Source organism: Tiliqua scincoides, chromosome 4, assembly GCF_035046505.1.
Source record: "Tiliqua scincoides isolate rTilSci1 chromosome 4, rTilSci1.hap2, whole genome shotgun sequence".
NCBI lineage: Eukaryota > Metazoa > Chordata > Lepidosauria > Squamata > Scincidae > Tiliqua > Tiliqua scincoides.
Window position 1 is genome coordinate 27,268,724 of NC_089824.1, and position 13,853 is coordinate 27,282,576.

Below are 13,853 nucleotides of genomic sequence, written 5' to 3' on the forward strand. Positions count from 1 at the left end.
AGTGTCTTCCCTTTCTTTTATATGAAGAAAAACACTCCATGGTATGTGGATTCCACATGATGCACATTGTGGAAGGCTAACATATATATTCTTAGACCATTCCATTCCTCAGATAATAGGCTATGAACTGAGAGTGTATTTTGCCACAGACATGGACTATCTAACAGTAATTAGGCTCCACAATAGAGTTCTAGCAAGAAGAGCTTCAAAGTAATGAAGCACAGGCATCACGTGCATTTTTCTTTTTCTTTCAAGCTAAACTGTGGTCTCCTTTTTTAAACCACATCTAATTTAAAAACAGCTTTGATGGCTGGAACAGGCTCATGGGTTGCCAACTGTCCATTTTGTGTGCAGCTTGCGCAAAGGAGTGAACAGATAAGCCTCTGCGCATGCTGGCTCAGCGTGCCCACTGGAGCTTCTGGATCTTATGCCGGATCTATTAGACGGAATGAAGAACAAGCCAGTACACAAACGGCCCTGGCCACACAACTTCCTTGTGTACTTGCAGCTACAGAAAAGTGAAACACTTTAATGATATTACCCAGCCCGACTTTGGGGCAGACCGATTTTGATTATAAAATGCCAGTCTAACATCAGTATTGCAAATGGCGCTGTTTTGCAAGAAGGCCTATTATTTTAGGAGGCACTCTATCATATGCACCAACAGAAACAAATACAGAATCACTGGTTTAATACACGAAACACTATATAGTATAGTAACACTAAAGTGTACATTCATTGACTATTTTTCCAGGTAATTCTGAGTAAATGAACATATTTCAGTTTGTTCTACTGAATCCCCAGAGGAAAATGTCACTGGATATGTTAAATTAAGATGGAACAAATTACCTTCAGTTATGCCAATAACAATGACATAATGCTAGCAAAGCCACTAAACATAGACATATCCAGCCTGAGGATATACATTTCCTCCAGGAAACAGTTTCATTTTGTAAAGTTATTTAGTTACATAAGAACAGCCCCACTGGATCAGGCCATAGGCCCATCTAGTCCAGCTTCCTGTATCTCACAGTGGCCCACCAAATGCCCCAGGGAGCACACCAGATACCAGGTACCATTTCAACTGAGATGCAGCTGTCAGCACATTCTTCTGCATGCCAGAAGCATGATCCAACATTATCATATGAACAGTTAATTCACACCGCTTCACTGTGAACACACAACCTACCTCAGTGAGTTCCCAGGTGATGCTAATAGTCCAACAAAGTCCATAGCTACGGATCAACAAGGCCTTCATTGCCCAGCCCCAGAAATGCCCAAAAGCAAATATATCAAAATGGCTCAGGATTCGCTCCCAAGTGATAACATGGCAATTCACAGCATATTCCTGTTAATAATTTGGGGAGAGGGAAAGAGGGAGAATTATCAGTGAGGATCTATTGCAGCCATTCTAAGAAATAATACATTTCAATACAATGGACTATAATACCTGAGAATGTTCTCCTCCCAGTTTAGGACCAGCTATAGGCTTGGGAGCTAAAGGGCACGTGCTATAATTCTGGATAATGCTTATAAACACACCTATCTTCCATGAAAAGGCCTATGTTATGAAGCTGTACTTTAAACCCAGTTTTATACTACTGCTCCTCATCACATCACTTGTTTGTTTGCAATATAAAAAACTATTTCTGGTCTTCAAACCTTGAGTCAGTGGTGTCTGGGATGTCACGATGCCCCAGCAAGAGAGCCCTGGCCTCCGCCCCCTTAAGGAGCGGGTAGGGATGATCTGCTGGATTGCACCACTTTGGAGGGGCGCAGGGGCTTGCTGCCACTTACCAGAGCCTGCAGCAGCCTCCTGGGGATGCACAGAGTCCCTGTGCCAGCCTCCGCAGGGCTCCCCACATCGCACAGACCCTCAAAATCGCGACTGCAACCACTTCCGTTTTTGCATTTATGAAACACAAACCAAACCAGAAGAGGTCACGACCACGATTTTTACTGACTCCGCAGTGTGGGGAGCCCTGTAGAAGCTGGCGCATGGGTTTCCCACACCCCTGGGAGGCTGCTGCAGGTTCTGGGAAGTGACAGTAAGCTCCTGCACCCTCCACAGAGGCACGATCCAGTGGATCGCATTGCTGCCTTCTCCCCACCCCTGCACACATTTACTGTGGCTCAAACTCTCCCTGAGAACAGAGAAAAAGTTTGAGAACTGCTGCCTTGAGGGATAAGTTATTCAAAGGCCATGACATTCTGTGGTTAACAAGATCCAGATTCCAGTCAGAATAATCCAGACCCTGCACAAAAAATAGCCACATTCTACAACTTATTTAACAACTAGACCCTATCCCCCACCATTTTAGGTTATGCAGTTGCACTGACAGATCACACTCTGCATGCTGTGGTGGGCGGTGAGATCAGAAAGCCTGGGAGAAGTAAGTAAAAATATCTTTTACTTACCACTCTACAGGCAACCTGCCCATCAATGGGTCTCCTTGGACCTACACCAGCTATTTTGGATGGCAGCTGGTGTAAATCCAAGGAGAGGCAGGAGGTGTTGGGTGCTACTGAGAGCCACTGCCTTCCTTGCTCCCTGCCCCGTTCTCCCCCCAAAATCCCACAACTTGCCCCTGCCAACACTTACCTACTCCATTGTGGGCTGGGTCCATATGGAGCCTCCAGCCATCTGTGCAAGCAGTTCCAATGTCCATGACACAGCACAACATTTGTGATGCCTTAAGAGAACGAGCTCCGCTGCCAAAGGCCCTCTACAGAGTTAGGCTTTAAGTTACAAAATGAGCTTATACTTACTTCTTTTGCATTACTAACTATTCACAGGGTTGGCCCATTTAATGAAGCAGATAATGTGGCATGCATCAAGCAACCGGACAGCAGTAAACTTAGGGCATCCTGCACCATATGTCTACCCCTGCTGCGGGCAGAGCTACATCGATCTGTTTCCACTTGCCAAAAGTGAGCAGGAAGCAGATCATCTGCTTTCCTAGTCACTCACCTCATTTGTTCTTCATGCAGTCCTTTTAAACTTAAAGGAACTGTGCAAGGAAGGAGTGAGGTAAGCAGGCAGAGAAGCAGATTGCCACTTCCCATACCTGGAAAAACTACATGGGCAGCAGGGATCCACCTCCCATCCATTCACCTTGCTCCTCCCTTGAAGTCCTTTTAAATAAAATAGGAAGTGCAGGAGATGCTGGGGGGTCCCATCCTGACCTGCATTTCCTGTTTTGTCAAAAAAGATCACAAAGGAAGGAACAAGGTAAGAGGCTGCATTTTGCTTTCTGTTTTTTTTTTGGGGGGGGGGAATGTATGATGGCTGTAGGTCAGGGATTGTGCAAGGCAGAGGATCTGACTGGGCCATGGCTGGTTATAAAGAGTATCAGTGCCCACCTCCTGGACACACTGCCTCAGTCTCAATTAGCTTTGTTTGCCATTAGTGAAATGGTCAAAGCTCTTATAAGAAAGAAGAGATACGTGCATGCCCCGTTCTGGAAGCCCCTGTGGTTACGTTACACGGCAGATATGGGCGAACACCTTATAAGGCATTAAAAATGTCACTTTCAGTTTCACAACCGGAAGTTGTTGTTTTTTGTTTTGTTTTTTTTACTGTCAGGCTTAGTCTGAGCCTGGCAGAGGCTACGGACCGACGTCCGCATCCTCTGCTGAGCTCAGAGGACCCTCCAGAGGTGAGGGGAGTGGAGCTCCCCTTGCCTCCAGAGGGGGTCACATAGAGGGGCCCTGCAGACCCGATTCACAGATAATTGGATCCGTGGATGGGGAGGGGGCTGTACTGTATTTTTCAAACAAAAAATAACATTTAAACCAATCAAGGTTATGAAGAGGCTCACAACAGAATGTTGTTGTCACTATCTAAATGTACATCAAGTGAGGCATGGCTTCTCTGTAGTGCTTCCTATCACCTCCAAAAGTCCCCCATTAAAGATGACTAAACGGGGTACATTTTGCAAGGGTACAAAATGTTCAGAAAATTCCCCCCTCCCCCCATTTCAACTCAGCCTTACTAAAAAGACCCAAATGCTTTCTCTCCCCTTTTAGTAAGGTTGCTCCAACCCCTTGATGATTTTGGTTATCTTTTTGTCTCTTTCAAATTATGGAAGACATTTCACATGTGACGATAATTTCTAAATATTGTTTTTGAAACAGGTTTATCGAACACAACATCACATTATATTTGAAACACAGAATTTTCTATAAAGATGTGAGAATTATTTTCTATTACTTTCAAAAGAATTCATGATGCTACTCAGTTTTGACAAAGGACAAAAGTGCCAGAACTTTCTCTGCAATGCAATCAATACACACCATGATGTCAGCTTCTCTTGTTGCATATCGGAGATTAGGGTCCAGCCAGTACATCACTGATTTCACCTGCTCAAAGTTAAGAAAGAGCAGGAAAACCAGAAACAGAAAATAGAGAACACTCAGACCTGCAGAAAAACAAATTCATATGAGATATTTATTGATGACATTTTTGGTAGGCTAGGTGTTTAAAACATCTGTCCAAAAAGCAATATTCAAAACATTTTCATAACCATCTACTCATCAATGCCAATAGACCAGTTTGGATCAATAAACAAACATTCCCAAACCAAAGTTGATTGTATAAATTAATTTTTTAGAAGTTTCTTCTCATGACCTGAGATTTTTTTTTTTTAACCCAGCAGTGGGGGACCTCCCCAGCCTCGTGCCTCAGGGCAAAGGCCTGCAATGGCACCTCCCTGCAGGCTGCCACCCCCCCATGCACAAATCTGCCCCCCCTCACGTGACCCCAGGCTGCATCAGGGAAGCTTCCTGAGCCTTTCCCGATGCTATAAATGTGCTTCTGAAAAACTGGAAACACGGTTTCCGACTCTGTCAGGAGCCTCAGAGAGGCTTCCACAGGGTCCTAAAGGCTCGCTCCTGGGGCATTGGCCCCATCAAACATAATGGGAGGTCCACCACTGCTACCCAGTAAGCAGCATGTGTAAATAGTTAGCTACACAACAAAGAAGTGTTGAAGAAAAGCTAAATTATTTGCATAATTGACCACCAAACTTTACTCACAACTTTCAGGCGTGTGATTACTTTGATAGGTTGTTACTAAGGTCAGGCAGTTTGATACCCCACCCAACCACCACCACCACCACAGAGAGGCTCAACAAATTTCGGTGAGATCAAATTCAAAGAGGGATTTCAGCATTCAGAAGAAAAATGATAATTTAATCCATCATTCATGAAGCAGATGTGACTTTGTGTAGGCTTTTGAAGGGCATCCAAAAGTCTCTTCATAATGGAAACTCAGCTGTAGCCTTAGCAGTGTAATGGTTGCAGCTGCTGCGAGTGCCTACAGAATATAATTACACAGGGTGACATTTTGAAAATACCTCAGTACCTCACCAGATCAAGTCCCATCTTCCAAAGTATCTTAGGAACACTTGAGAATTTTTTGAGAACTTTCTCCAAACCTTTCAACAGGTTAAATTCTAGCTTTAGCGGTAAAGTTTCATGGAAAGAAAATTTGTGTGTTCTTGTGCACACTGTGCTCTCCTTCCCCTACCCTTACCCCCATTTACACTTTTAAGCATTAGAAACAAATGGTGAGATGAAAGGGTACATCTGGGTTTTCAGATCTTGCTCCCTCTCTCTCAGTTTCACATCCACTGGCCCTCTTTAGAAGTCCAATACACTCACAGGTAAGTACAAATAAGCTGAATCTGAGCATACGGACTACAGAATGGCCCTGCGCCATATTAACAAAATTTGGAATCGCTCAGCCAACGTTCAAATAGTTGGCACAAAGGAAATTTAATATGTTTTTTAGAGTGTTCCAGGATGGTTTGAGTGTATTAAATCTAAGAGGATAAAAGAAGTGTTTTAGTTTGTTTCCTCAGTTTGGAAGTGTGTCACCTTCCACTCATCTTTGTACCAACTTACTGTGTGTCCATTTTCACTTGGATAAATAAAATAATCTTGTCGGCACTCCATTTATTTGCTTAAAACAGAGCACAAATCTTAAAGGGGGCACACTAACCATCTACAAGAACTGGATATTAATGTACTTCTACAATGGCATGGAAGTCATAGAATACACTGAAGAAATGCATAGTCAACCAAGGAAATATCAGAAGAGGTTGGAGGCATAGCTTTTTAATTGAGTCATTTATTTGATTTTCTTGGTAAACCACTTTGTGAAGTTTTTCGATGAAAAGCAGTATATAAATATTAATAGTCTTGAAAGTCTTACCAAAAACCATGCGCCATATTGCAGGGTGTGGACGAGTAAAGGGGCCTATAGAGAGAAACACCCATTAGAATTATAACATATGCTTAAACCTGATGTGAGAGAAGTTTATTGCACCAGTGAACCAACTAAGATCCAGTTTTGTACAAACTTTACAATGAATTTAAGTTCTTAATTAAAACTACTGAAGGAACTGTTGAGTCTGGGCTGCTGCTGTTTGGCTAAGCACTTGTCATTGCACAATCTTAGATATGTCTACTCAGAAGTAAGTCCCAAAATTAGTTCAACAGAGCTAACTCCCAGGTAAATGTGCACAGCATTGCAGCCTAACTGTGCAAATTACCATAGTATTGAAAGAGCAGGCCTTCAGTAACTTTAAAAATTGACCTATGACTCCTTGTAAGATATCTTACAAGAAACTTCAGGGAGAATAGCACTGGTCAGCAGGGACAATAACATGGTGGGAACACTGGTGATGGCTCTTCCTGGCAATCAGGGTACATCAGCAATGGAATGCCCATAATCAGGAAGAGTGGGAGTAAAGCACAGAATTTGGAAAGACAAGTAGATTTGTGAAGCACCCACAACGGGCTCCGCATGTGCAAAAAAAAGAAAGGAGAGATCATGGATTGCAAGGGCCCATAGTCTATGTGTGTGTGCACAGTGTGTCTCCATATGTTCTATTCGCAGAAATGCACTGTAAACTACAATTTAAAGTAGCAGTTCTCAAACTTGCAGGGAGTTTGAGCCCCGCTGTAAGTTCTTGCAGGGCAGGGGGGAGGCAGTGATGCAATCGCCAAAATCGCGTTGCTAACGAGGGGTGCAGGAGCTTGCCTGGATTCACTGCAGCAGAGCCCCGTGGTGGCACATGTGATTGCAAACCAGAAGTGGGTTTGCAATCATTATTCTTACATTCTCCACATGTTGGGGAGCCCGGCAGAGGCTGGTGTGGGGCTCCTCGCACACCTGGAAGGCTGCTGCAGGCTGTAGTGAGTCCAGGCAAGCTTCTGTGCCCCTTGACAGCGACTGCTGCCTCTCCCCTCCCCGCCCCTTAAAGGGGCAGAGGCCAGGACTCTCTGGCTGGAGCATCGCAACACCCCAGTTTGAGAACCACTGCTTTAGAGGGTCTTCTTCAAGAGAATCCTGAACAGTAATGGAGACAGTAGTCAGGTTTTACTGTCACACTGAGTCCAGAACTTTTCCATAGCTGTCCATGAGAGCCATTCTTATGTCTTTCTCACTGGCTACAATACAGGTATCCCCCATACCCGCAGTATCACTTATCCGCAGTTCACAAATGACTTATCTTTGCCTGATTGCAGCACTCCTGTTGTTATCTCTGTCTCTCTCTGTGCTACTGCAAATGCCAACAGGAAGTAGGAAGAAATAACACGAAATAGGTTGGAGGGCTGAAAACAATGTGACACTAAGCTCTACGAAATTTACGATAAGCATCAATAAAGGGTCTACTTGTTCCTGAACAAGAATTCATTCCACCGGGTAAAAGCTAAAAACTCATGGATTGACAGACATGGAGTACCCCATCTGCTTGCTTACAATTTTATCAATGGGAAGTCAATTTTTGTATCTCCCAAGGTACAACAGTCCTTGGATCCAGTTCAATACCATGTCTTTGATTACCACATTTGAGGGATCACATTCTGTATCACATTTCAGGGATCAATGGGTACCAGCAATGACCGAACACCACTTAGCAACTGGAGAAAAGTAATGTACTTATGTGCAGCAGAAACCCCGATAGGAAGAGTTCAAAGCAAATATCTTAGAGCCTCTGAAAGACCTCTGGTACAAGGGTAACATACCCAAGCATAGCACATACTATTTTTAAAGTGAGAAAACACTTTTGTCCTAAGAGTTCATTTTTCTTTCCCTGATTTTTGATGCTTACTTTGAAAAAGTCAATGGCATGTTGTTATGTAGTTTATTCCAGTTGTGGCACACAGGGACTTGATGACATCAATACTTAGTCAAGGAGCTGGGTGATTAGTAACACTCAATGAAGTGCAGGAGAACAGGACGGGCCACTTAAAACTTCCAGTAGGCCAGACATTAGATACCAGAATATCAAGTACCAGGCATACAGGTTGAATTCGTGTGGAAAATCATTCCTCTCAGCTACACAACTGAAATCAATACCTTTTAGAGACACCGCTAAGATCAAATACAAATCCAGATTACATGGCTCAAAGTACCTTAATTCAAGGTGTCTGAAGCCTTTCTAGCCCCCAATAAAGGCTTGCTAAAGGCATACATCCACTTAGCTTCATGGTCTTTCCATTACAGTTATTCATGTCTACAATTACCAGGTGTCTGGCTTTGTAATGCATAGTTCACAGCCCTTGGAACAGTGCAATCCCAATTATTCCTATGGGATATCAGAGACTGGTTGATAACCAGCAATTTGGATGATGGCGCAAATGTTTCTCTGATGGCCCGAGCAACAACTCCATATTGGGGAGATATTCAAGCTGCTACTAACTGCTTGCTCTGTAGCCAGGCTATCGAGCCCAGTTGTACTGACAATCATAGCAAGGGAACCTACTCAGTCTCAAGGGAGGGAGAACGAGTGCTCTTATCTCTATATCTATAGTAACTGGTATTCAGTTACTTGCCAAGAATGCTGAGGACTGAACTCAGCTATTGCTTCAATCAGACAGTGCAACGTGCTCCACTTATATCACACAGTTACTATACATACACATCATAGTTGTCTTACTGGAGAAGAGCCAGCAAGCAACTGCTGCTGACACGCCCACAGCTACCAACCATCACCATACCAGACACAATGAGGTCACACTAACATTTCCAGTAAAAGGCAGCAGTAGGTATTGAAAAACTGGACAGTGAACTTCAGCTAACCAAGTTTTACAGAATGTTGTTTCTTTTTCATATCCAAGCCTTTTATCTAGGGCCTAATGCTGCAATTCTATTGAAAAGCTTCCTGCTGGAGGCCTGTACGTCACCCTGTCATGCAGCAAGATACAGTTAAACTTTTTGTTATGCTTTTGGAGAATACTGAAGCCGATACTGTACTTCACTATACTGGCTGTTTCAGTTTTGTTGGGTTTTGGCTGAGAGTTATGTTTAGGAGTTAGCTGTGCCATAGCTAGTGTAACTCTTTTACTGCATTATTTTGTGAGTATATATTTAATATTGTTGTGAGCTTCGTTGCCATTTTGGCATTAAATAAAATTGTGCTTCCTTAATCTAATGCTAATACTATAATCACCAGAGTCTCGACCTTTTGAGATGACAGTAGGACTTGCACATGCTTTTCAAGTAAAATAATCCCTGGTTTAATCCCTAACATTTCAAGTCTAAAGAGGAACTATGTCCGAAATCTTGAAGATACACTACTCCTAATCTAGATAAACCACTACTTTGACTCATTGTAAGAAGCTACTTTTATTACAAAAGATAACGAAATAACAATTTTTTTTTACCCTGACTCTAATCTGAAATTTATTTACTTGTGTCCCACTAATTTTAAGGACCTTTCTTCCAAGTAAACATGCTTGCTATCACACAATTACAGGATTATTGTTTAATTCCAATAACAACCTCTAATCTCTCTGACAACATTCCCCCAATGATAATTGATTAATATTTTAAAATCTCATTTCCATGATTTATTTTAAAAAATAAAAGGGAACATATGATTTTATATGCATAATCACAGAATCAAGATGCAATTTAATCTCACCTGTTGCAATTTAAAAAGCAAAATGATTCTGTTTTAGAAGTACAATGGTCTAGTTAGTTGAAAAACCTTAAAAGTAATCTACACTATGGTGCTATTCCTGGTCAACTGACTTTTATATGTTTGTTGGTGTGATGGACAAGTTGTCCAACACCTTTCTACCGAGGAAGGGGTCCCTTACCAAGTCTCCTCCAGGAAGAACCCAGTACCTTGCAAAGGAGACCAACCTATCTCTGGCAGCAATATACAGTATAAGTAATTCACACATCAGCAGTACACAACAAAAGAAGCTTTTTTTCCTTTATCAAGCAACAAAAGAAGCTTTTTTCCTTTACCAAGCAATAGGAGCTTCCCTTGTCCATCTCAAAGAGGAACAGAGGACCCTAGAGTGGAAGACTTCAGTGCAATTCTACACGTTTATTCAGAAATGTCCCACTATGTTCAATGTTACTTCTAGGGAAGCATGCACAGGATTGCAGCCTTTATCTTGCATTCCTTTTCCATTCTATCTTAAGTTTACAATTCTGTCTTGATTTATACTCTGCACTACACTGGATGCTCTTTCAGAGATCAGTCTGAGAAAGATGCCTGATATCTCAACTAGGGAAGAGTCGTAAGGAAGTAGATTGGGACTCCTATGCCAAAATGTTCTCCAACCTCTAAGCAAACAATACATCAGTACTCTTGTCCAGAACAGCTCCACTGGGTACAGTAGGAGTCTGAAGTAAACACTTTAAAAGAAACTGCTGAAAACATGGTCACAAATTCACACACACCCAAGGCTCACCAATACATTCAAAGTTACTTACCATTTGGAAAAGCTAAAACACTGATGATAAGAAAGAAGAAAATCACAGAGAGGATGCCTTTCCAAATATTATCTTCAGGGGTTGAATCATCCCTAAAAAAGGAGAGTTGATGATTTTAAAAAGGTGGACATACCAGGTTTTTCACCTCAGCTTCAGAAAGCGACATTAGCTAGCTTCAAACTCAACCAAATTCTTTACTTAAAACAAACATGCCTCAGTTTATCAAAGAGTAATGCTAAACATGAAGTCAATACACACACCTGTAAGTTTCCCAGACTTGTAAGAATTTATTGTAAATTAGAGCACTCATTAGGGTGAGAATCATTACTGACCAGAAGAAAGAACCTTCGCTTTCTGCCACCCAGCCTTGAACACAGAGACTCCACTTACATCATGTGCGCTATCTGTTACCAGCTAACTGGTAATAATCTCTCATAGAAAGATATCTTATATTGCCCTCATCCTTTTCTAGGCAAAAGAAAACTGCAACACTATGGCTACAATCCTATCCACACTTACCTGGAAGTAAGCCCTACTGACTATAATAAGACTTACTTCTGAGTAGACATGCTTAGGATTAGATCTATGTCTGCTAAATAGAAGATTCTAGATTTACAGTACAATCCTATGCATGTCTACTCAGAAGCAAGCCCCAATGAGTTTGATGTGACTTACTCCAACATAAGCGTCTACAGGATTGCAGCTTCAGACCAGAACCTCCAACCAAGCTAGTTCGGCAGTTTTAATGTATTTCTTTATATAACCAGATTCCCACCCCTGACTCAGTTTGAGAAAGTTATAGGGGATGCATGGATTTTTAAATCCACATAGGACAATGTCAGAAGGGTCCTGACTTTCCTGGATTAAAATTCTTTCTAGGATATCACACACATTTTAATGTAAAATCATGCAGCTAGTGGGAATGATTTAGAACTTGTACACCAAGTACCCAGATAATTTGAATCCTGAGCATGTACTATGCTAAATAACAAGATTTAAGCAATGACAATTCAGCACAACTGCTGCACTACATGAACAAGGTCATGACTGAATACCACAGAGAGAAAGAATTTTGAGCACTTCTGGAGAGGAGCTGGAGGCCCAGATATGGCACAGAGCCAGGCTACACTTCTGCCTGTTCTTCACTGATGCACTGCTACCTAGTTCAGCAGACTAGAGATAAACCACCATAAATGAGGGCTTGCACATGTATATTAGGATATTACTTATGGGACCTGATGAGGCCAGCCTGGGATATAAAAGTGCCTGGGATGACTGGCTCACTGGTCCCAAGCAGGGAGAAGAACTGGATAGCTGAGGAGGGTTGCACAATAGGTAGAAGGGAGGCTCCTCCTGGAAAGAAGTGACTAGCCCAGTTGGTGCAGATGACCCCCCCCCACCCCACACACACACCTGAACCTCTAAGGCTCATTTTCCTTGAAAATTTCCCTGGTTGGACAGGGCAGGACAAGCCCAGACAGAGCTTGGGCCAAGAAGCCTTGGAGCTGATGTCCCTTCTGCCCCCCTCCGGACCCCATAGTGAGATTACTTTAAGTAAAAAAATGTGAAGCAGCCCTTACTGGAAAACAGCAGAAAACAGAAGACCAGACAACATGATAAATCACTGGCTTCCTCAGTTATTGTATATGTGGTGCTTCTGTGGGTTCCTGACTCAAGACCCCATGAAACCTGATGCCAAACCATCCAATTGTTTCTTCTGCTGTCTCAAGTCCCTAGCTTGCCAGGGCCTCACTCTCCACAAGGTCTTGAGAGATTAGGGACACTCTCTTCCAGTACCTTGGCACTAGAATTTAGGGCAGGATGCAGTTCTTCAAACAAAACTGGATTTATTTACAAAGGACACTTCAGTAGCAATCTTTCTCACAAATGGTTCAGCAGTGATACAGCTCAGTAATTTCGCTTCAACATCGCACACTGAAAGGCCAGGAACTTGCCCTTATATACACATTGCAGCTACTTAGTTCCTCACCTTTCAGTTGGCAATTTGGGAGGAAATTTCAAATACAGGAAATTTCAAAAGTGCCCTTTTTGCACTCTGTAAAAAAACTTAATGGTACTTTTTAAACTTGGGGAAGCAGAAAAAGAAGTTTGGATTAATGGTACAGGGAACGGCAGGAAAAAGGTGGCTGACAAGATGGCTGAGCAGTGTGTTGCGGGGAGGTTTGGGGTGGAGTGCAGGAGTCTCCAGCAGAGCAAAATCAAACGGCAGCACAACAGAAACTCAAGGCTGATGTCCAAGGCAATCTCTCAGAAGGCAAAGAGGCACTGGACATGAGAGTTAGGTTCCATCACTAAGATATATTATATACAAGGATATTTACAGCAACACTGGTCAGTCATACAGCAACACACATTACGGCATCCTGATTCCTATTCCTTAACACTCACCACCCTACACGCTCACCCTCACTCACCGAGGAGTGTTTGTCTTCGGCCTTGGTATATGCACAAGGCACACCCACAATCAGCTGCACAGAGTCAGCAATCAGGAACAGCTGCTCCCTGTTACTTGCTACAAACAGACTGTTCACCACAGCGTTTGTTATATTCCCTCCTGTGCACAGGACCTGAGTGATTTCCTGGGTTCAGACCTCAACACAGTGCATGTACTGCTCATATCACAGGATGGTGTTCCCTAAGGGCTCTGTGCTCTTGTGCGGATACCTTCTAGGGCTGCTTTGGCAGTATCTCCAGATGCTCAGCAGTGATGTCACATGTTATCACCAGACTTCTGGGAAAGCCAAGCTCTGCAGAGCTCAGTTGTACGAGCTGTATGGCCACGTGGTTGGGCAGCTTAGAGCAGCAATTCTCAACCAGTGTGCCATGGCACACTGGTGTGCTGCAAATGGTCTCCAGGTGTGCCATGGGGGTTTGGGGGAGGGTCATTTATTAGTAGGGCCAATGGGGACGTGAGCCCCACTTCAGCAGCATGGTGTGCCTTGTCAATTGTAAAGAACTGATGGTGTGCCTTGAAAATTTTAGCACCTTGTCAGTGTACCATGAGATGAAAAAGGTTGAAAATCACTGGTTTAGAGAGGAACACTGATGGCAATGACTACTTATGTAGATAGAGATGCTACTGAGGTGC

General features: G+C 42.9%; 1 protein-coding gene across 1 annotated transcript in view; it reads right to left on the reverse strand.

Moving 5' to 3' along the window:
- PTDSS1 (phosphatidylserine synthase 1) overlaps window positions 1-13,853 on the reverse strand; it is a 39,884-nt gene that overhangs the window by 17,804 nt on the left and 8,227 nt on the right. The window contains exons 2-5 of the mRNA XM_066625862.1: window positions 10,745-10,836; window positions 6,218-6,262; window positions 4,297-4,421; window positions 1,190-1,348 (exon numbers count right to left, since the gene is read on the reverse strand). Of these exons, the coding sequence (XP_066481959.1) occupies window positions 1,190-1,348; window positions 4,297-4,421; window positions 6,218-6,262; window positions 10,745-10,836 (421 nt within the window). The remainder of the gene's footprint in view (window positions 1-1,189; window positions 1,349-4,296; window positions 4,422-6,217; window positions 6,263-10,744; window positions 10,837-13,853) is intronic.